Source organism: Sciurus vulgaris (genome assembly GCF_902686455.1).
Source record: "Sciurus vulgaris genome assembly, chromosome: 7".
Taxonomy (NCBI): Eukaryota; Metazoa; Chordata; class Mammalia; order Rodentia; family Sciuridae; genus Sciurus; species Sciurus vulgaris.
In genome coordinates, this window is record NC_136467.1 from 101,438,202 (window position 1) to 101,462,485 (window position 24,284).

General features: G+C 37.1%; 1 protein-coding gene across 16 annotated transcripts in view; it reads left to right on the forward strand.

The window, feature by feature from the left end:
- Positions 1-24,284, forward strand: part of DST (dystonin) — a gene marked incomplete at its 5' end in the record, with an annotated part of 497,398 nt that overhangs the window by 403,792 nt on the left and 69,322 nt on the right. For all 16 annotated transcript variants that reach the window (XM_079147466.1, XM_079147478.1, XM_079147479.1 and 13 more), the window contains 4 exons: positions 1,222-1,717; positions 2,892-4,363; positions 19,583-19,744; positions 21,105-21,275. In XM_079147466.1, coding sequence (XP_079003592.1) covers positions 1,222-1,717; positions 2,892-4,363; positions 19,583-19,744; positions 21,105-21,275 — 2,301 coding nt within the window. The remainder of the gene's footprint in view (positions 1-1,221; positions 1,718-2,891; positions 4,364-19,582; positions 19,745-21,104; positions 21,276-24,284) is intronic.

The window sequence follows — 24,284 nt, forward strand, 5'->3', positions numbered from 1 at the left end:
CCCTGAGCCTATGAGTGGACTAAGCCCCTTGATTACTTCAGTCATATTGTGGTTGGTGCAGACCCTGCTAAAAAGGGCCTTCTCTGGAGTATTAATGTGTTTCTTTAATATTTTTATGAGAAGCTAGTTATAATTTTATTGTTTAGAAATTACTCCTTTGAGGTTTTACTCATTTTGATTGTGGTAGCAGATAATGAAACTTGTAAAACTCATGCAGTACAGTCCTGAGGGGGAGAGGGAGACAGAATAAGAAGGAAACAGAGAGTCAGGGAAGCAGAGAGGGAACTCGAATCCTGTGTGTTAAGCTAGTCTAATTACAGAGCAGAAAAATCCACAAAGGGAAAAAAATCTATTATAAAGTCAGAATAAATAGCAGAAGCTCCATTGTGATTCCAGGTAGATTTTTTCAGCTGTGACTGGTGACTTGAGAGCCAGGAAGTGATTCCATGAACTGAAAATACTAATAAGTCTTGGTAATTTGGGGTCACATGTTCTATTTCATATCTGTTCATAATCTGAACATAAAACAAAAGATAAAAATGAATATCTGGGGGAAAATATTTCTTTCTAGTCTTAGTCTCCCAGAGATGGATAGATAAATAGAAGATTAATAAAATGTACAACAAGAGGTAGATAAACATACTGAAAGAAAGAAATTCTGGGGTCCTTCATTTTATAATCAGTCATGTTGAACCTATACCTTCTGAGCAACTTGATTTTCTAACACCTATTATAATAAAGACTATAAATAATAAATCTTTAGTTTTAAAAAATCTTATAAATTGTAAATAAGTGCATCATGAACATGATACACTATTATCACTGCTCTTTTTCTCTAATGTAGAATGCTATTGAATATTTCTTAAATTAGGCAAAGAGAAAAACATGAATAGGAAAAGATGAATGTGGTGGTCATGTGACATAAACTTGTCCCTGGCAGTGTTTCCTTTTGTGTATGAAAATTGGAACTTGTACTTTTGTTCATTTTGCCCAGGCTACCAAAAGTATTTGTGCTATTCTTCCCCTTCTGGAGACATGATGATTTTAGATGATGCTATAAGCACCGTGACTGTAGGAATTAGTTTAAGATAACTCTACTGCCCTTCAAATAAAAGCTAGGAAAGCAATAACTAGGAAACAAAGAGTAGATGAATTGGTACCTTATCTGTCTTCTTTAATCAATTACACAATAATTTGTTTATTTACCCTCCTTTACCTTAGATTCTGCTGCAAGAATTCGATACACGGAAGCCTCAGTATGAACAGCTAACAGCATCTGGTCAGGGCATTCTGAGCAGACCTGGAGAAGACCCTTCTTTACATGGGGTTGTGAAAGAGCAACTGGCAGCTGTGACCCAAAAGTGGGATGGCCTGACAGGACAATTGAGTGACAGATGTGAATGGATTGACCAGGCCATTGTCAAAAGCACTCAGTATCAGGGCCTGCTGAGAAGCCTTTCTGGTAAGCTGAGTGAGCTGGATGACAGACTCACCAGCAGCCTGGTGGTGAACACGCTTCCTGATGCCATGAACCAGCAACTGGAAACAGCCCAAAACCTGAAGCAGGAAGTAGAGCAAGAAACAAAGCAGATAAAAGTGGCCCAGGCACTCTGCGAGGACCTGTCAGCACTGGTTAAAGAAGAGTACTTGAAAGCAGAACTCAGTAGGCAACTGGAAGGTGTCTTAAAATCATTTAAGGATATTGAACAAAAAGCAGGTTTGTCTTCTCTTACAATACGTATATTTCCTGGACAGAAATAGTTATTAGCTATTGCTGTTCCTGAGCTGTTGCCAATGATCCAGGACCCTGAAGAGCCCCTGCCTCATTGAGCTTGAGTGAAGGAGAGGCTGAACACAGGAGTGCAGAGAACAGTTTAAGGGTCAGGGAATTCCACTCCCATGGTGGATGCTCTATTGCCAAAATACGCTTAACGAAGGCTCATTGAGATCTCTGGAATCCCAAATTGGTTTTTAAAAGATGTAAACATTTTTGCTGTGTGACGCTGTCTTATTTCACTGGAAAAAATATATATATAAATCTTTTTCAAGATGGTATCATTTTCTTATCTACTATTTTTTCTGATTCTATGACAGAAAACTTTTCTAGAGAAATTTCTCTATTTTCCTATTCTTCTCTCTCACTTATTGCAGCACTAATAAGTGCCAGTGTTTGTTAGAGACACCATAGTATGCTGTTGGAGTTTAGGAGGTTCTTGCCAAGGAAGGGCAAATTTTGTTACTGTATTTATTTTTGTTTGAAAAAATAGCACTAGACCTTGCACTTGGTAAATACTCAATTTATGTCTTTTAATTATTGAATGTGTTTATTGATTACAGCAATCATTTCACACTACTCCTTTATTCAACATGGAGACAACATAATGTAATCCGTAGAGACTGCATGGGTTTATATCCTGACTTAACTGCTTCAGAGCTGGAAGATCTTGGGCAAATAATTAAACCTCCATGATGTGTAAAAGCCATGGATATGAAACAGTCATTGCAAAGAAATGTTTTATTTATTTATTAACATAATCTAGACCTTGGCAGTCATCTCTTCCCCATTCTGGAATGGAGATGATCTTGGCAGAGCAGGCCATGTGCTGTGTGACCACACTATGCAACTCGATGTATTATTACTTCCATAATCAAGGTTTTCTCCTCTTTTCTGCCTTCTGCTTCTTGCCAATTCTTTTTTTTTTTTTTAAATTGTACTTATATATTACTACTTCTTTCCCTTTCTCAGTAAGTTCACTTTTAGTTCTTATAGTCAATGCTAGAAGTTCTTGCTTTTAGACATTTCTGCATATTCACTTGAAGATTTTTTTTCTTGACTTCTCATAGATTGTTACTTTGATGTAAAATAAACAAGTCTCTGATTTTGCTTTTAGAGAATCATGTCCAGCACCTGCAGTCAGCCTGTGCAAGCTCTCATCAATTCCAGCAAATGTCTAGAGATTTTCAGATTTGGCTGGATACAAAGAAAGAAGAGCAAAACAAGTCTCATCCAATATCAGCCAAACTCGATGTCCTGGAGACATTAATTAAAGATCAGAAAGAATTCAGTAAAACTTTGACTGCTCAGTCTAATATCTATGAAAAAACTATTGCAGAAGGTGAAAACTTGTTATTAAAAACACACGGGTCTGAGAAGGCAGCCTTACAGTTACAGCTTAATACTATTAAAACTGATTGGGATGGATTTAATAAGCAGGTGAAAGAAAGGGAAGACAAGTTAAAAGACTCATTGGAAAAAGCCCTCAAGTATAAAGAGCATGTAGAGACTCTCCAGCCATGGATTGATAAATGTCAAAACAAGCTGAATGAAGTAAAATTTTGCTTGGATCCTACTGAAACAGAGAATTCTATTGCCAAATTAAAGTCTCTGCAAAAGGAAATGGACCAACACTTTGGTATGGTAGAATTACTGAACAACACAGCCAATAGCTTACTCAGTGTTTGTGAGGTAGATAAAGAGATTGTTACAGATGAGAATAAATCACTGATCCAAAAAGTGGACATGGTCACTGAACAACTTCACAGTAAGAAATTCTCCCTGGAGAACATGGCCCAGAAGTTTAAAGAATTTCAAGAAGCTTCCAAAGAAGCTAAAAGGCAGCTTCAGTATGCAAAGGAACAGCTGGATGTCCATGAGTCCCTGGGACCCCAGGCTTACAGTAACAAATACCTGACCATGTTGCAGACGCAGCAGAAATCACTTCAGACCTTGAAGCATCAGGTGGATGTGGCCAAAAGGCTTGCACAGGATCTTGTGGTAGAAGCCTCAGACTCAAAGGGAGTCTCTGATGTTTTATTACAAGCAGAAACCTTAGCTCAAGAGCATAGTACACTAAGTCAGCAGGTTGAAGAGAAGTGTGCATTCTTGGAAACCAAGCTTCAGGGCATTGGGCATTTCCAGAACACCATCCGAGAGATGTTTTCCCAGTTTGCAGAATTTGATGATGAACTGGATGGCATGGCTCCAGTGGGGAGAGATGTAGAAACATTGAAAAAGCAAAAGGAGGGTATAAAATCCTTTCTGAAAAAACTCGAAGCCCTTATAGCAAACAATGACAATGCCAATAAAACCTGCAAGATGATGCTAGCCACAGAAGAAACCTCTCCTGACCTTGTTGGAATCAAGAGGGACTTGGAGGCCTTAAGCAAACGGTGCAACAAGTTACTGGACCGGGCCCAAGCCAGAGAAGAGCAGGTTGAAGGGACAATTGAGCGTCTTGAAGAATTCTACAACAAATTGAATGACTTTTCTACTCTGCTTCAGAAGGCTGAAGAACATGAAGAGTCACAAGGTCCTGTTGGTATGGAAACAGAGACCATTAATCAGCAACTTAATGTTTTCAAGGTAGGGAATTCTTCATTCTTGCTGAATGTTTTTATTATGAAAAGAAGTTTATAATTGGCATAGAAAGGTGGTTACATATTATTTAGAATCTTCAAGAATGACCATAATAGAGTATTTGAGCATATGTGGGGGTAATACTCAGGAGCATGGAGCAGTTCCAAGCTTATTATGAATTTGGATCCTCATAGGATAAGGCCTGAGATACTACCAAGAGGTCAGAAGGTGCTAGAGAAAGTTCTAAACAAGCCAGAATCTGACATGGAGTTTATTTCTGATGTCATTCACAACTGACATCTGTAGTTACCAGAGCTGTATTTTGAACTCTGCTGCATTTTCTTTAATGGTGACTTACAGTCTTTTCCTTTTCTTTTCTCTTGTCGTTCTTCTTAATTTAATTTCTTCTGCAAACATTTTTCCTCTTAAAGTTCATGTTTTTAAAAGACAGTGTGGCATTTCATGTTGTAACCCTGATTTCATAAAACAAAGATCTTGGGTTCATGCCCCAGAGGATTAAGAGTGGATTATTTTTGATTGGACTGTATATAAGCTCCTCAGGACCAAGAAATGCCTGCCACTTAACCACTTAACCTTAATGAATGGAACATTGGATTAAAACAGTGGCCCCTTTCAGTGTCATTGGATTTGGCCTCATTTGTGGCAGATCAGAAGTCATATATTGCTGTTTGTGTCCTGTATATTAAGCATTTGCTGCAGAGTTATGGTATAAACCTTCACAGTTGCCTTGGGTCCTGTTCTCATCTTGAGATGGGTAAGGACTGGTAAAGATGTATTGATTGCATCATTAGCACAGAGGATAAATTAAGACCAAATAAAAACAGAATTTGCAAAACGACAGATTGGGCTGAAGTGTAGCCTAGTGCTAAAGCATGTGCTTAGCATGCATGAGACCCTGGGTTCAACTTCTAGCACCACCAAAAAAAAACCAGCCTACAAATTGTCCCATGGGAAATGAAGATAAATCAAATTCTATGTTGTTATCTGATGTATTGTTTTCTTTGCTTATCTTTAATAACATTAGGTGACTAAATTTTGAAAAATAACTTAAGTGTAACTTTTTATTATTACTATATGCTATTTGTTAATGGCTTTGAAGCCTAGTTCTTTCAAGGCTTAAAAATCTGTGATTCTGTTTTTAGATCTTGATTCTTAAAGGTGAAGGAATTTTCCTTATTGTTGACTTCACTTCCTTCATTACACTCTCAAGTTTTCATATTTCTGATTTGCAAAATAAAAAGTTCATATGAGAGAATCTGCTATTAGAAAAACAGTTTTGTGGCAATTGCTGCTTCAAAAACAGAAGCACTAGGGCTCTTATTCTGATAGAATTTCCTATAGAATCCTGATAAAACTTTAAAATTGCTTTTGAAACTTAACCATGTTTAGTGCCTTTGTGAGACATCATGAGTTCTCTGAGTTTTCTGTGAATTTGTGTAGAGAAAAGAGTAGGTTGTGTTGGGGTTGTGGCTCAGTGGTAGAGCCCTTGCCTAGAATGTGTGAAGCCCTGGGATCAATCCCAGTAACCAAAAACAAAACAAAGAGTAGGTTTTCGTTTCTCTTCCCTGCATTCATGAACTGTGAGAAAGTGGGCAAAAGTAATAATATTTGTTGCTGCTACTGATGGCTACCTCCGTATTTGTATTTCCAAGCATGAGTACAGTGAAAAAATGTGTTTCTCCAAGTAGAGAACTGAAAGTAGAAGAAGCAAGAGAGAGGAGATTTCTCACAATTGCACTGAAAGTGTTTTGCAAACTAAAGCAGAACCAAATAAACTTCATTAACATTAATAGCTGTTGAGATTGTCTTGGTTGTCTGTGAAGAAAAGTAGTGATCATGTCTCCTAAAATAAACCATTTACCATGCTGTGCTTGTTTGTTTTCTGATTATTTTGGAAGGAGTTGGTTTATTGAAATTCAGTAATATTATCATGGCATAGATTTAGTGTCTTGAAATCCAGTGACTAAAAAAGAAAGTTTGCAAGGACAGATTATTTGCATAAATATATTACAGTACCATAGGTAAGAAACAAAAAGAACAAGAATATGATTATGGTGAAGAAAGGTGGTAGCCTCCACAACCAATAACTCCATTTATGTCTGTGTGCATGTGTTTTAGTCAGCTTTTTCGCTGCTGTGACTAAATGACCCAATTAGCACAACTGTAGAGGAGGAAAGGTTTATTTGAGGGCTCACAGTTTCAGAGGTCTTAGCATAGAAGGCTGGCTCCATTCCTCAGGGCTCCAGGTGAGGCAGGACATCATGGTGGGAGAGGATGGTGGAGGGAAGCAGCTCACATCACAGTGATCAGGAAGCAGAGAGAGACCACTTGCCAGATACAGTATATTCCCCAAAGCCACACCCCAATTCCCACCTCCTCCAGCCATACCCTACCACTTCAGTTACCTGTCAGTTAATTCCTATCAGGGGATTAAATCACTGATTAAGGGGCTAGGGTTGTGGCTCAGTAGTGGAGTGCTTATCTAGCATGCATGAGACCCTGGGTTCGATCCTCAGCACCCAATAAAAATAAAATAAAGGTGTTGTGTCTACCTACAACTAAAAAATATATATTCTAAAAAAATCACTGATTGGATTAAGATTCTTAATGACCCAGTCATTTCTCCTCTGAACCTTCTTGCATTGTCTCACACATGAGCTTTTGGGGGACACCTTACATCCAAACCATAACAGTGCGTGTCTATTCTAAAAAGTAACTAAGTAAATCACATTTTTCGTGGGCTGTGTGTCAGGCATCATCCTAAACTTCATATTTAACCCTGCAGTTAAGAGAGGGAGATAATATTATTATCCTTCTCTTACTATAAAGAAATGAAGACTCAGGAGCGTTAGGTGTAGTAGTGTCAGAGATTCTTTGTGTCGACTTTATTGATCATTTTCACATCTGATATTTTCTCTGTGGGATTTTCACATCATCTTTACTTGTAATCTGATTTAGGTGCCCAGTAGCCAGCTATTGTTCATTTTAATCCCAAACACCAAGAATACCCACTTAAGGAAATTGTCTATAAAACTAGCTGCTATGAGAAACATGAGATAAATGTGTGTGAAGTTGATGTTCTGTCGATGCCTTGATGGTAGTGGTGGTTGTGATTCTGGTGAGTCCCATTACTGCTATGATTAACTGAGATGAAACCAGATAGTCCATTGTCTTAATGGTTCTTTTTAAAACAATTTTAATTTTTAAAAATTTTTTAGTTGTAGATGGACATAATACCCTTATTTATTTATTTTTATGTGGTGCTAAGGATGGAACCCAATGCCTCATGCATGTTAGGCAAGCACTCTACTACTGAGCCACAACCCCAGTCCAATCTTAGTGGTTCTATCCTCCTTAATTAAAGTGGCAAATTATTTCATTTACTATTCAAGTCTTGATTGAGTTTCTCTGGGTCTTCAGTTTCAACATAGTTTTTTAGAAAGTGTTTTGATTTGTCTCATGGAATGATTTGTACTAAGTGAAAAGCTAAGTATTATAATTTCTGATAATGAAACAGAAAAGCACCAAAGGACTAGACCTATTTTCATCACAGACTTTTTGAAGTATAATCCACTTGGGCATTAGTCCATCAGGTAGCTTTAGTTTTTAACCTAATGTCATGAGTAAAATTCTCTTACAGTTTTTCTTAATGCAAAATAAATTGCCTTCAGAGCAGGACTGAAACTTAATAGTCATTATCCTGTTACTTACTAGGTGTGCCTCATATTCAGTGGGAGAATATGTTATTTAAACCAGGAAGACAGATTTCCCTGCTTCCATTTTACCCCTACACTTTAGCCTAAGAAATAGCTGTTGATATTGAACTTAGGTTTCCTTGAAAAGACAAAATTAATTTATATTTAACCAAAACATAATGATTAAAACAAAAGCTGTTCTGAACAAAATGTCCTGATTCACTCTCAGTGAAAACTATTCTCAAGATTTTGAAAATAGATTAGTGTTAGTTAGCTTGAAGTTTTTAAACTGTTTGATTTTTTACAAGTTCTGTAGCCATGTGTGTTCCTTGTGCTAAATATTGGTGATTGGATTAAGCATGTCTAGAGTGGCTGTCTCCTTAGTCACTCTGTAGACATGCTATATTACTCTGTAGTGTTGATAAAGTACCATTTTTCCACTTATACTTTGCAGCTATTACAATTAAATTCTGTGCACACTGTCACAAACTGTTGACTTGAATAACAGAATAGGTTCTGTACATTTCCAGACAGGAAGAAAGAAACCCCATTGGTGTTCTCTCTGCCCCTAACTTCTGTTTGAAGGTCCATAACTCAATGTCATTTTCAAATTGAAGATAAATTCTTATTAAGAAATAGTAACATTTCTACATTTTTACTTGTCAAAGATATGTGAAACTGACTGCAGTCTCTGGAAGAAGTATGTCCTTGTGATTCCTATGATGCCAGTAACATCCAATCAGATCTTCCAATCATCATGAAGTAATCTTTGTCACCATATTGAATTGATTTAATTTCAGTGAAGATCAAAGAAACTAGATGTTTTGAAGAACATACACAGTCACATTCTAACTAAATTAGCACTCCTCCCTACCTCTTTGTGTAGGCTATGGTTTTTTTAAAAAAGAAAGTCTTACCTCAGACTCTGCTTTACTATTTACTTCTGGTCACTCTGTTGTTGCCCAGTTGGATTTCATTTTATCATCACAAATGAACACATCTCTGGTGCAGTGCTTTCTGAACTAAAGATTTATTTTTATTTTCAAAATGAAAATGGCATTACATAGAGCAGAACATTTAAAGCCAAGTTGAAACAAAGACATTGACCAGACCACATGCCTAATTTTACTGAAATAACTTCTCTGGTCCAGGTGAAGCATTGTTCAACCCAGGCATCATTATTTAAATATCAGGTGACTAATATGCAAAGAATCATGAGGCTCAAAAAGTCAGGCAATTGGGACAAATTTCTTATTATGGGATTTTTTTAAGTAAGTTGAAAAAACCTCTATAATATCGCCATATTTACAAAGATAAAACTGTCCAAAGAATTCTTTGGTATTCATGTTTAAGTTGTATTCATATTGGTAGATAGAGGTCAGTGAGGAATTGTTCTCTGTTTTTGTTGAGTACAGGGGAAAATCAGATAAAACTGTTTCAGAAAAAAAGTTTTCAATAGGCACAATTTCTTGATAGACTAGATTTTTGTGGGTGAGACTATTAGCCTGGGGATTGTGCCATACCTTCCTCTGATATTTTTAAAGGTGAAGTTATTTTTAGTGTAGAAACTGTAACTAGATAAATGGATTTTTATATGAAAGTCACACTATTTAACAAACTACATCAAAGTGCCATTTAAGATTGGATGAAAGAAAACCATACCACATCTGCTGGACAAAAGTCCCCCCGCCCCCACAGAGACCACACCTAGCTATTACCAGTCAGGGCTGATCTGATGGGGGTAGTATTATTAATACCTCATATTTTTATGCTTCCAAACTAGGTGTAACAGATGTCTGCCCTCTTTCCTATATCACACAAGGACTATGCAGTGTTAATCTGGAAGAGCTGTCAAAAGGGAAGCTGGCCACATGGGTCCTCTTTCCAGTTCTGCTGCTGTACATAGCCTCTCATAAGTTCTATTGCTTGATTTAAGATTGAGGAATTAAAGTGGGTTGTTGAGATCAATTTTAGACAGAGTTTGTATAAATATATTTAAAAAAAATTTTTTTTGGTTGTGTTATTGCTGTTTTTGGTTTGTTTTTTATTTTAATTGGATAAATCTATCTCACCATTTTAGTGATTAAAAAAAAAAAAAAAGAGGCCCAACTATAGCATTTACCATCATTATCACAGGCTTCCCTTAGATGAAAGGAGACCTCCATGATTCCTTTTATTAATGTGGAAAGTTGCTTAAGAGAGGGGTATGGGTGTGTGTGTGTTTATGCAGATAGAGGGAGCGACTGAAGGCAATTAGCATTGTTAATATGAAATTATACATTGGTTTCCTGATAAGAACATTTGATTGGTAAATGTTTTTAAAATGTCTAGGTCTCTGATCACTTATTAAATAATAGCACAGAACAAGTAAATGCTGTAATTGTAAATTAAGTAAGAAAACTTTTGGAGCCATTCAAGAACCAGGACACTCCAAGAAAATGTCTGTACTCCCATATCCTCTTTTCATGCATCGGTAATTGTCTTCCTCTCAAGGCTATTTTGTTTCTTTAGCCAGCATTTTAATATGAGTAAAATTTTCAGAGTTTGCTTGGTCTTAGTTTCTCTGAAAGAAATTGAATGGGATAGTTAATGTGTGCATTAGTTTTGCTTTCTGAATGGCTTTTAAAAAATCTGAATTTTTAGATATTTTCCATGTATATATGCATATATCTCAAATAATAAGATTTATATATACCTCATGGAAGATGGTGGAAAAACATAGTATTGTAGTAACTTACAGGAGAATAACAAGTACTTATTAAAGATATTAGCTAAGGTTCACATCAAGATAAACTTCCAAGATCAGACAATAAATCTGCTCAGTGTTTCTGAACTTGTTTCTTTGTGGTGGGGTTTGACTCCTCTATTTTCTTTAAATTAACTCCAGCGAAATAAATAGGTAGTGCATGTTTATCTGATAAATGTCCTTGGAAACCCTTTAGTCATTTATGTGAAAAACTTTATTAGTTTGAAAACTATAGGATGGTATCAGTTTTCATTAGCTAATGGCTTATTAGTTTTAAACAAAACAATAGAAAGTGTTGCTCCTGGTGCCTTTTTTTGTACTTACAGCACAAAGCTCAGATTATTAGTTTATAATCTGCATTTCAAGAGCTATTGGACTATAAGGGAATTTGGAGTTTTCATGGATAATATTCATTTATTTACACTGATGTTTTTCCTCTTACTGTGCCTTGAATTTCTTAATGTCTCCAATCTCAGCTCTCAAGAGTCCATGTTTAAGTTGATAAAATTAGTCTTTAACTTTTCCATGATTATTGCACTTACTGGTCAGATTATTTTCAGGAAGTGTCCTTTTTAAGGACGTAATTTAACTTTAGAAATACAGAATGGCAGGATGGTGCTATTCTGTTTATAATTCAGTTAGTATTGGTGTACTTTCCCCAAATCATCTGCTATAGCAGATAATTTAACTGGATCACATCTAGACATTAAGTAAGGGAGATTGTATTTTGAAAATAGCGTTGTGATTTCCCTGTGTATGGAATAATAGTGTTGACTGTTTTTCCAAAAAGTTTTTATCTTATTCATTGTGTATTTCTCATGAAAATGTGAGCCATTTACATATCACAATTAATATTTAAGACAGCTTAATGCATCTTGATTTTATGAACATTAGAGAAAACATTTAAAGTGATTGTATAGACCAAATATAGAGGAAAAGATAAACCAGTCCAGTTCTTCTGAGTTCTTTTATTATCCAGCTATGCCATTTAAATGTGATTTCAAGTAACAGAGATATGTATAAATTATTACTATAAACTCCAGCCTAACGTTAATAGTGCAGATTTTAGCTTGAATCAGAATATAGTAAATAAATTGAAATCAGTTTAAGAATTATTGTTAAATAAATGGCATATACTTAAACATATTCAGCCAGAACACATTTTCCCAGAGTACTCCCTACTTCCAAACTGTGTTGTGCCCATTTTTTCATCTGTTCCCCACTCTGCTATAATCATTTCCCCAGTGCTCACTTGCTGTTTGACAAGATAGCACTATTTGTTGAATGGTTGAATTTATGAATGAATTATCCATGAGGTTTTTTTCCCCCCTTGACTCCATCTTTTTTTTTCTTTCTACGTTTTTTATTGGTGCATTATAGTTGTACTTACTGATGGGATTTGTTGTAACATATTCGTGCATGCACACATCCATGAAGTTTTAAAAATATTTTCCTACCTCAAATGTGAGGTTATATATTGCTCTTCTTAGCTTTTCATAAGACTGGAATAATATTGTGCTAATGAGTCAGAGGCTAAGGTGGACTGAATTAGGGCCATTCTTTCTCATGAAAAGTTTCTGTAAGGACCTTAGAGTGTTTAGAGAAAGTTACTCATCCAGATTTCATGGAAACTTTGTTGATATTGCCATGATAGGTAGCTTTCCAAGCTTACATATCAAGATAGTGGCAGCTGGGAGTGAGATCCTTGGTGGTTACTAATTCCCAGCCTTGTGCTCAGCCCACTGTTCAAACACAGTAGCTGTGTGCACATTTTTCTTTTCGTCTTTTATCAGCACCTCACAACCGACTGTGTGCTTTAAAAAGCACAGGATCAGGTGTTTGTTGAAATATTTCACTTCTTGACCATGAAAAATGGGCTTTGAGATTCTGATGTTAATGGATATGTTCATACCTATTTTTTCTTTATAGATGGTTATATATAATAAAATTTCAGCTTATTGATATACTGAGTTACATCTAATAATTATTGAATAGATGAATTACCTGTAAGGAGTTCTGGTTACAAATAGATTTTTTTTTTCAAAAAATACAACTCGTAGATTTACAAAAAATAATTTTGGGATGATATTTTCTCATTAACCATATAAAAGTTCCCTCCCACATCTTTTCTGTGGATTACCAGAGATAACATAGGTCGCTTTGAACAGAACTGCCTTCTTCCTTTGAGTGTCAGTGCTGTTTTTCTTCATTTGAGACTGAAAAAAGAATATCTGCCTTCATATGATACTATCTGCTACTCTGATGTGTTGCTCACTTCATAAAAAAAAAAAAAAAAAGATTTATTTTAGTAAATCAAACATCATTTCTGCTACAAAGGCTAAGGTTTGGCTTGCTGAATTTACTTTGGAACAATATTTTATTTTATTTTAATTTTTGTGGTACTGGGGATCAAACTCAGGGCCTTGTGCAAGCACTCTACCAGGTGAGCTATCTCCCCAGCCTGGAACAATATTTTAAAAGGCTGTTTGTCTAATAGATAAAAATCTGTAGAGTTGATTATTTTATTAAGTATCTAGGGTCCAGTCTTTGCCTGGACCCTGCATTTATCTCAAGAGGACTACATGGATATTAGTAACTGCGAATATTCATGTCAGCAGTGCACAGTGCCTGTAGGAATAATTGACTCCTGGGAAGGTTAGACTTGAACTTGGACTTTAAAAAGGAATGACAAACACTCCTCTTCAAAGTGATCTGTACTTTGATTGGCAGATCCTGCTTAATAGATTCGCGGCTGTGAGAGTGTAGTTTAAACTGACAGACAGGGACCTGGGTAGCCCCCGCCTCCTTTTCCTTTCAGTAGACAAGTGAGCTGGGTCTCAAAATGATTTCTTCAGGGCCTCCTGGTGTCAGGTTCTGCCTCTGAAAGCCCTTCGGGTCCTTACTCATTTTGAAGTAGCCGGTGGAGTTTCAGGGATCCCTGAACCCTGTAATGCCCCTCTCCCCAGTCGCAGAACTCGGCCTGTTTTGCGCTGATGTCACCGCCAAGCTGTTGCATTGCAGCCTCTCTGGCCTCAAGGTACCTCCCACTGAAAGTGCTCTCGGCTGGGGAGGAGGCTTGGAGTCGGAGGAAAGATGACTGTGAAGTTAAGTCGCGGGAGGGCGTAGCACCAGAGCGGTAGAGCCGCGGTCTGCAGCAGCCCGCAGGCTTGCAGGCTCGCAGGCTCCGGGACTTAGCAGACGTTGCCTGAAGAGAGAGGGCATTGCTGGGAGTGCCCTGGCTCGAGAGGATGCCTGCCTGGGACCCCGCTGCCCTGAGGAGCCTGGGACAGCGCACGAGCTCCCTGCTGGAGCTCCCTTTCTGCCGCGTCCACTGCCACCTCCGCCTCTCACCAGCTTTAGCTGAAATGAAGGCCAAGCTACGGCCACAGCAGTTGGTCAGTTTCAAAGGATAGAGTAGTGCTTGGTCTTCAGCTGAATGTGAATCGCGCTGCCTGTGCCTTAGAGGAAACCGCGGAGCTCTTCTTTTGCTGCAGTTGCCTCAGGTGGAATAAGCCTTCTTGAGGATCAGATAAGAATCGTTGGACATTTTTTTTTTTTTATAAAGGGACGCTTATTGTAGTACAACATGCTTTCTGTTTACTTTGAAAGGTTGCTGGATTGTACTGCTCTGGCTGACTGATTCCCCCCCCCCTTGGGTAGTTCTGGATAACCTAGAAGAAGCTTAATATGGGAAGAAAAGCTGCCTTTTGAATCAAGATTATTTATAGTTATTACCCCCAAAAGAAAGTAAAAGAAAAATTTTAACTTTTTCAGATAAAATTAACTTATTTTTCTCTGAAGACTTGGTCTGTGCCTTCAGCTGAACAATACATGGTCTCTGTTTTAAGTTTCTGAAGCTTGGTTTATTTATAAAGGAGATGGAGTTTTGCAAGCCATCTTTAAGTGGATTACAGTTAACTAGAGCTCTGCTGAAATTCACATTCAGGCTGTTAAAATGCTTGCTCATTTGGAAATTTTAATCTGGAAACCTCAGATGCAAAATTAGACAAAAAAGGGAAATGGACTGACAATGGAATGTTCTGAGTGTTTGAGCCACTTTTAAATGTGTGTATGTGTTTCTATGTTTTTGAGTGTGTGAAAGGGAACTTTGGGGGCTGGGAAAGTAGAGGAAGAAGATTTTTGTTCTGTGTTCTTGATGCACTTTACTTTTTAGAATAATTCAAAATCAACCAGGTAAAGATAGTTGCATTAGTACCAATGCACTGCTGATAACCTTAAGCACCTCATAAATTACGTGTATTATTTGAGCATGTGTCTTTATGCTGAAGACACTTCATAGTGCTGTTCAGAAGCAGACTTTCTTGCAAGATGCCCTACCTTGTTTCTTACTTTCTGTGTCAAGAGCTGCAATTTTTGTTTTGACTATCTACAAAATGGGGAAGCCACTCAGCAGACCAGACTGTTTACGTCAGAATCCCCCATGTGTAGGGAAGGGTGAAGAAGAAGAGGACCTAAATATTGAAGACTGTTATGTCCCACAGAGGTCAATCTATGACACAGTTAGACTAAATGAACAGATAGACTCTGGTTCAAAAGGTAGCCTGTCTTCCAGGCATTTTACAGATCGGACTTTACCCTACAGTCACAGAACACTGGATGTTAGTTCTTTATGCTCTAATGGTGCCCTTACTTCTTCCAGTGTATTTGAGTTGAGAGGTCGTGAAGCTAACAAACTAGATGAAAAGATGATCTTTGATGCACTCAAACTGAATAGTGACATCATTCGAACCGCAGGATTACCCAAAGCCAAATCTCATGCAGAAAAGAAAGAGCATAGACGGTCATGGCGAATGTTTGTCCCGGCCAATTTTATGGATTATGCAAACAAAAGTGAAAGCTCTTTTGTTGAACCTACTGATATGTCAGATGCTGTTACGAAGGCCAGCAAGTGCAGATGGGGCACTAATTCTCTAACTTCCGAGGAGGATGACTCTGGTTTATGTAGCCCTCAAGCAGAGAGGGAAGAAAAACAGGGCATTTTAACTGGAGACCAGTCACAAATTAGAAGCTTGTCTTCTGCTGAAGATATTCATATAACAGAACAATATAGGCCATTTTTTTCTGCTAATTCCATGAGTGAACAGAAAATCCCGTTGCTTTCATGTAGAAGTACCCACCCTGATGATAACTTCAAAATGATTTTGCATGATGTTTCTTCACTCAAGGAAACAAAATGTATAAGTGATCAAAGGGAAATCCATGATGAAAACTGTTGCCTGCAGAATGATTTGAAAGAGAGCACTAAGGGTGATGCACTAATTATGCCAAGAGATGAAGAAAGGGAGTACATTTCTAACCCCTGGGAAGAGGAGAACCCTTGTGGACCAGGAGAATCCCAAATCACAGCAAAAAGTAGGGAATTGATAAAGGATTTAGATTTCTCTCACACCAGCCTGGGAGAGTGTGATGTAGATTGTGGTAGCACAAGTTTGGTAGAAAATGGGACGCCGTTGGCACAATGTGATTCAGAAGAACCCAACATAGCACCTAAAGGGGACCTGGAGCCTCCCCTTTCTGCCCAGGAGATGGAGGTGACCCACATGAAGTGCTCCCTGAAATTCATGCCAGTAATAAAGAAAACAGTGCCCAGAAAAATAGGGACCCAGGCAGGAGTATTGGACACAGTCTGCAATGGCTTCCAGTCAGTCCAGGTAATTAATGGGAATCTGAAACTCTTCAATACCAAACACTTGTGGTTCTGTTTCAGAGTGATTATCAGTATTTCTAGTAGTGATCAAATCCGATCTTTTGTTTGGAATATTTGATTAGCACCCGGCAAGATGCCAGCTATTGATAAGTTGATCATTATAACAAATTAATTAGGGGACCCTTTTGGGATTTTTTAGAGGAATAGTTATTCCCAGATGTTTGGGGCCCTGCCGTTGGTTGTGCAGATGGTGGCTGTTCCCCTTCATTCAGAATGCTGCCACTGTGAATGTATGTTAATGTGAGGCTTTTGTACAAGTTGTGGTTTAAGATACTGCCGTTTAAGGGCAGTTATATTGGGTTTATTAAGCTTCAACAGGCTTAGTCATGAAGGTATAAACACAGTATTATATTGTTGTGGTCTGCAAAGTTCTCTACCCAAATTAAGGACTTTTTCAACTCACTGAAAATTTTCTCTCGGAAGCTCTGCATGTGAGAGTAGAGCAGTCACTGTGCTGTTTCCCCAGGCATTATAGTCCTGACTTCTTGTGAGTGGTAGATGAGGTAAGAAAGTAAAGGGTACAGCCTTGTAATAAGTGGAGGTTGTTTGTCAAGCCTATAATTTTTTTCTTCCCACTCAGATTGAAGTTCAGCTATTTTAGTACTTTTACTGTGCTCTTCTGGTAAACTTTTCCTCAGAGGTAATTTGATTTTATTTTAAGTTTATCTGTGTGTCTGTGCTGTAGGCTAGTTTGGGGAGGGGCCTATCTTCGTAGGTATCTTATTATCACTGAGAGATAAGAAATTTAGACAGTATCAGAACAATTCCTTTAAGTTTATGAAATAATTGCTTTAGTGATCTGTACCCTTTTCTTGGGTATGCAGCAAATGACCTGCTAATTTAAAAACTGTATTCTAAATATATTTTCCCTGTCCAGGATTTTTTAGTTTATTTGTAGATAATAATTAAATTTTAGGATTATATGCTTTTTTGTATCTTTTATAGCACCTTAGGAAATGACCCAGACTCCCCAATGTTTACCCCTAAATTAAAGTCAAGAGCAGAGTTTAAGGCAATTTAGGAGAAAAATATATTAGTGTGTGTGAGTCCTTATAACCAGCTGTAAGAGAGGATAAAACTTTTTTCTGAATCATAGTATACCACCACGAAAGTTCCTGAAATTAAGACTATAGTAGTTTTTCTAGATGCCTCACACTTCTTTTACAAATATTTAAACTTATCCAAAGCTTTGGGTTCCTAGAGTTAGTAACTTAGAAAATAATCTAGAAAAGAAATTGAATCATTCTGCCAAATTGTCTTGACCACCTTGGTGCAACTTTGTGTTGACTTATTTGGTAAGTTAAATTTTTTTAAGATTATAAAAACTTAAATTCTTTCCTCAGTGACTTGAGGGATTTTTTTTCTTTGATTATGTATAATAATTAATTTTTTTGTATTTAGTATTGTTATATAAAAACAATTAACCAGCATGGAAAATGTCCATATGGATTTTCTGTGTCAAAAAGCAGCTTGGCCTTTTAGCTAAAGGGGACTTTTAGAGGAAATGATCAGTAATTTGATTGCTGTTCCCTAATGTACTCACTCATACAGTAACACAAGAGTATCCTGTGTGCTAGGCCTTGGGCCAGGGTCTGGAGAGTTTGTTTCCTGTGGCCTCTACATCTTTCAAAATTAATTTTTATACAATGCCTGTAGTTTTTTTTTCTTAATTGCTATTTTAATATTTGCCCATATTATGTTTCCATATATTCTGTTTAGACATTTACTCATTATTTATGTGGTGCCCTTTGCTATAATAACTCAGAATCCCAAAACAGTGCTTTACCTTAATATCTATCCAGAACTTTCCTTCCATAGTTAATATAATTGATCTTTATCTTCACTTCCTCTAAGTCCTATATTACAAACATGTAATATGTGAAAGAATTGATATAATTACTTAAAGTATTATCTGTTAAAGAGCCAATGTCATCCATCTAAGATAGAAATGTAATATTTCCATACTGATATTAATTTGGCAAATAATTACTGGGTGCATATTACATGCTAGGCACCATGGTGGGCAGGCATAAAACTGTCATAAGGAAAATAGGCCAAAGTTACACTTTAACAGAATTTGTAGGTTTTATCTAACATAATAGATCCTTTGCTAGTCACAGGCGACTGAGGGACCATAAGTTGTATGTAATGGAGCAGCTGGGCAGCTGCTCATTGCATATGCACAGGTGGCATTGACCAAAGAGGAACCAAATCAGTTGCTGTGCCACTGATATGTGTGGTCAGGTCCATGGGATGAGGTCACCATGACTCTTGCAAGCCCGTGGGCATTTTTATTGGCACTAAGGAGAGGAGGCTCAATGTGCAGAGATCTGTGTTATTTCAGCACATGCCTGTGTCTTTTTCCTTTTCCAAGCCCTACATTTTTGTTCCTCTGGCGAGCCATGTATTTGGCCTCTTGGCCTACTCTGTCTATGTCTTGTCTTGCCAGTGATTCTTCTTTTCTAGTTTCAGTCCCAAGCTTTGGTTGTCAGCTAGTAGCACCCATCCTTAAGAGAGCTGATGAAAATTCCTTGCCCAGTAAGGCTCATTTGAGCCCATCTTACCAGTTTGGTCCTTACCTTTTTCTGTAAACCTTCCATTAGGGTTAATTTGAAACAGTAGGAAGTTTGCCATGCTCTGATAATGAAGCAATAAAGAGAGGACACATTATACTGTCTCTTGGTTTTATAGATAATTTAATTAAATTTCTTTAGATTTTAATTCTTTGATATTCCTAAATGGGCTTGATGTGCTACAAATTTATATTTAGTTTATCTCGATACTATCGCTCCCAAGGTAGCCATGACCTATGAACAGGCAATGGCAGTATCTCTTTTTTTTTTTTTTTTTTTTTTTTTTTTTTGCGGTGCTAGGGATTGAACCCAGGGTCTTGTGCTTGCAAGGCAAGCACCAGTATCTTTACCTCTGTAATGATTGATAGTTTCTACTAGCTGATGACAAAATAAATGTTCCATATATATTTTGGTAGTTTGTAGATAGTATAATTCATATAATTATGGTCCTTCTAACTGCAGGTATTCCAGAAAGAAGAAATTGAGCCCTTGCAGGTTAAACAGCAAGATGTAAACTGGTTAGGTCAAGGCCTTATTCAGAGTGCTGCTAAAAGCACCAGCACTCAGAGTTTGGAACAAGACCTGGAAGAAGTCAATACACGATGGAAGACTCTCAATAAGAAGGTACTTTTTAAAATCCCCTTTCTTATCATATTTGAGTAGCATTTATTGTGATTATTAATCATATTTATAGTAGCCCAACTTCCCTAAACATATTCTCTTTTTTTATGTTGCTATAAACTTCATGGCCTAACTCAGGTGCCACAGGAGCTAGGTAGGGAACATAAATAAGCTAGAAAAAAGAGGGCTTATCCTTGCCCTTGCTTGACTTTGACAGAGTCATGGCTACAGATACTGAACAGGTGTGATGGCAGAAGGCCATGACCCACTCATGGCCCTGTGTTGGGAGAGCACACACTCCACCTCTAGGGACCTGGTAGCTTCTTAGTTCCAATAAATCATCAACATACAGAGATGCAGGCTCACTGTTGCCAGAAACTCTACTTGCTTTCAAAAGGACCTGGAAATCTTGCTTTCTGTGTGAAATCTTCCCATTTTCATTGTGGGTGACTAATTTCACACTGTAAGTGAAAGATGCTCTGTCAGCCCTGGGCGAAGGGTGTACCCCCCTGACTCTAGACCATCAACTCTAAATATTTTACCTATGAGAGGGAGATCTGACCTTTTTACAAATTTTCATGAGGGGAAACACTAGAAATAATGCTTCAGTATCTTAGGGAGATAATGCAAACACACATGGCTCTTCATGTGACATAAATGACCAGATTATTATGGGCTGGCAGTGCCTATTTAGTGGTTGTGATGGTTCTTGTTTTCCCTGCATTGAAATCTTAAGTTATTGCTAGGTCTTAAAACTTTTTCACTCTTTAGAGCCTGAATCATATTGTAGTGTTCCTTAAACACAATTGGGATGCAGTGTCAGGTGTAAATATATTCCACAGTGCTTAAAATATCTTGCCAACTACTTTTTCAATCCAAAAGGAGAAACTCTATGAGAAGAGCAATAGGATATCACTACGTAGGACACAGACTCCATTTACTAGAAGACAAAGACTCCGGTTTGTCAAAAAGAAACTCCAGAGCTTGAAACTAGTAGAATTAAAGTGGATATTGATGAGTAGGAAATTTTAAAAAATGAATCCCAGCAATAATGATAAAATGACTAATGTGTAGTTGTTTTTAATAATTGAATCATTTATTGCTAATCACAAATATATTGAGCATTTCCAAAAGCTCAAAGATTTAAACTCTGCCTTGTCTGTTTGGTATGAGAACTTTATCTTCATGCCTTACTTGCTAAGGTTGATAGCCTTCCCACTTTGACTGCTTTGTGTAAATTTTAAGTGAAAAGTAAAAATAATTTGTGACCATATGAGAAAAGAAGCATGAAGTGGTAGCCAGCAGAAAGAGTTTAGTATTTTATGAAATGAGTAAATAAATTGAAACAAGTGGAACTTTGCAGGTGGCTCAGAGAGCAGCACAGCTGCAGGAGGCCCTACTGCACTGTGGGAGGTTCCAGGATGCCCTGGAGTCCCTGCTCAGCTGGATGGTGGATACTGAGGAGCTTGTGGCCAATCAGAAGCCCCCATCTGCAGAGTTCAAAGTTGTGAAGGCCCAGATACAAGAACAAAAGGTAAGTTAGTGATGCTTTTGTATTGTGTTCCATATTAAATCCCAGTAATAATTATTAGGATAATAAAATGTGCCTCCTTCCTTATATTGATAGAATATTCTAGTTAACTGGTTCTTGCTCCTCTAGGTATTATTTTGGTGGTCATTCAGCCAGCACTTACTGAACATCTGCTCTGGTGTAGGCATTATTCTGGATGCTGGGGATGCATCACAGAATTAATAACCATAAAAGTTCCTCATTGAGTTTGAAGTCTAGTGGGAAGAGAGGGATAAGGAGAGAGATAATAAACAAAGTAAGTATATAAACAGTGATAATTTAGAAAGATAGCAATAAAGCAGGAATGAGGGCTAAGAATCAGGAAGTGAGTAAGGACGAGGACAGGAAGTGCCAGAGTGTGAGTTTTGTGTGCAGTTTGCTCCTTTATACAGTAGGTTTATTCATATGAAATTGCCTTTTTTATGGATTAAATACTAGCAGCTTCTTAAAGTTCAGTCAATACTAAAGAGACAAATATTTGATTCAGTTTTGCTTAGGAATATCCTATTGTTTTTTGAAACAATGCTAAAAATGTCCAGTCTGGAAAAACACAATCTGTATAGGGGTAACTACTTAGGACCACATGTATAGTTTTGGGCTCCTAATGATAGTGATCAGTTATGTAACATTTAATGACATTATCAGTAGTAATTTGTCAGCCTTGACTTGAAATGACAGATGGGAAGGGGCCTAGTACACAGTGCATTAGTAAGATTTCTCCTGTGGATCTTTCAAAAGGGAGTGAATTACTTTAATTTTATTTAATTTACTTTTTTGCATTTAAAATATTTTAAATTAAAATTAAAATTTATTTTTCTATTCCTATCTTTGTTTTACTTAGCAAAGTTAATAATAATAATATGTGTTTCAAAATGGGTAAAATCGTAAATGTTCTCAATACAAAAGAAATGGTAAGTAGAAGAGATGCTCGACATGCTAATTGTCTTGGTTTAATCATTCTAGAGTGTACACATACATCTAAACATCACATTGTACCCCATAAACATATGCAATATGTCAGTTAAAAATTTTTTTAAACTTCCACATTTAAAATTTACTATGTCCTTTAATATCTGTATTTCATGCCATCTCTAAAGTTTTTTTGAAAACTAGCACAGTGGGAAAGTATACCTATTAAAAATAAAGTTAGAGAGGTAAGGAAACATAACTGGAAACACATTTTATTTGTGTGATTTTTGAATAATGTAACTGCTGCCTTTCGCAGTTTAAAGTTATTTTTCAGAGTTAATGATGCTTAGCCAGCAAAATCCTTTATTGATTTTGCTTTCTTAATTGCCAGGGGCTTTGTTATTAAAGTTTATCATAAGTAATCCACTTAATTAGTTCCTCTAGCTGCCCACACCACCTGTTATATACTTTGATTATATGACTCAAACCAGTGCCAAGCATTCACCATCCTTCCCCTTCTTTTTAAACACGTATTCATCTTCCCTCTGACCTTGATGGTCTTTCTCAAAGTGTTCCTCTAGCATTTTACTTCTTTAGTCCTTAACTATCATTTAGGATCAGATTAAGGAAGCTGTGATGCCCTTGGTGTGTGCTGCACACCTATGCATTCCTCCTTGGTGTGTTGCGCACCTATTCACAGTGCCTGTGAATAGCAGTTGTTCAGATAACTCTGTATTTTGCTTAGGGTAGAGCAAGGTAATACCTGAGTTCTGGCTCCCTGTGACAAACATTTCATTCCAAGCCTCTTAAAAATGTACCATTAGAATTAAAATGAATTTTGTTTTTGCTGTAAAATTTTGAAATAATAATCTTGTCTAACCAGCTTTGGAAATTTCTGACATGAACCACACACACTCTCTTCCATTTGGAAATAATACTTAAAGATTGTTTTCAAGTTTTTATACTCATAATGGATTTTAGGAGCTAGTTGCACCTGGTAAAAGGAGCCAAGAGCCTCTTTTCTTAGACTTAATAACTGGTAGAGTTGGGCTGAGTCTCATCTTCCTTGTCCATAATAGATTGTTTAATGTAGGAAAGGGTTTTGAAAGTATTAATGATTTATAGTAATAATTTTTTAGAGTAGATAACTGTTGAATGTTTAGGGCATCCCTATTTTATTTAAAAATACTGGGGATTTTGTACTTTCCCCATGATTCAGTGGAGTTATCCCAAAAAGACCTTCTACTCTGTTACTTTGTATTAATAATTAATCCTGAAGAGTTTAGTGGCTTTATCACTATTTACATTAGTTTTGTCTAACATGAAAGGCTTACCCCAGTGTCAGTGTCTGACCCAGTAGTAATGAATCATAAACCAAATGAGTTTAAAATTCCATTTCTTAGATCCTTTCTTATGTATATCCTTAGAAAATATGTATTGCTGTTACAATATCAGAAGTACTTACACTACTTTTTACTTAATTTTTTAAATTTGTTCTCATTATTTATACATGACAGTAGTATGCACTTTGATACATCACATATAGATGGAGTATAATTCCTTATTCTTCTGATTTTACATGATGTAGAATCTCAGTCATATAGTTATATATGTACATAGGGTAATAATGTCTGATTCATTCTACTGTCCTCTCTTCCCCCATACCCCCTCCCATCTCTTCACTCCCTTCTACCTAATCTAAAGTAAGTCTATTCTTCCCTATCCACCGCCCCGCCCCCTTATTGTGAATTAGCATCTGCATATCAGAGAAAACATTTGGTCTTTGGTTTTTTTGGGATTGGCTTAGCATGGTATTCTCCAACACTATGTGCGTGCGTGCGCACACACACACACACACACACACACATACACACACGTAATCACATTTTTTAATCCATTTATCAGTTGAAGGACATCTAGGTTGGTTCTATAGTTTAGCTATTGTGAGTTGAGTGGCTATAAACATCGATGTGGCTGCATCACTGTAGTATGCTGATTTTTAGTCCTTTGAGTATGAACTGAGGAGTGGGATAGCTGGGTCAAATGGTGGTTCCATTCCAAGTT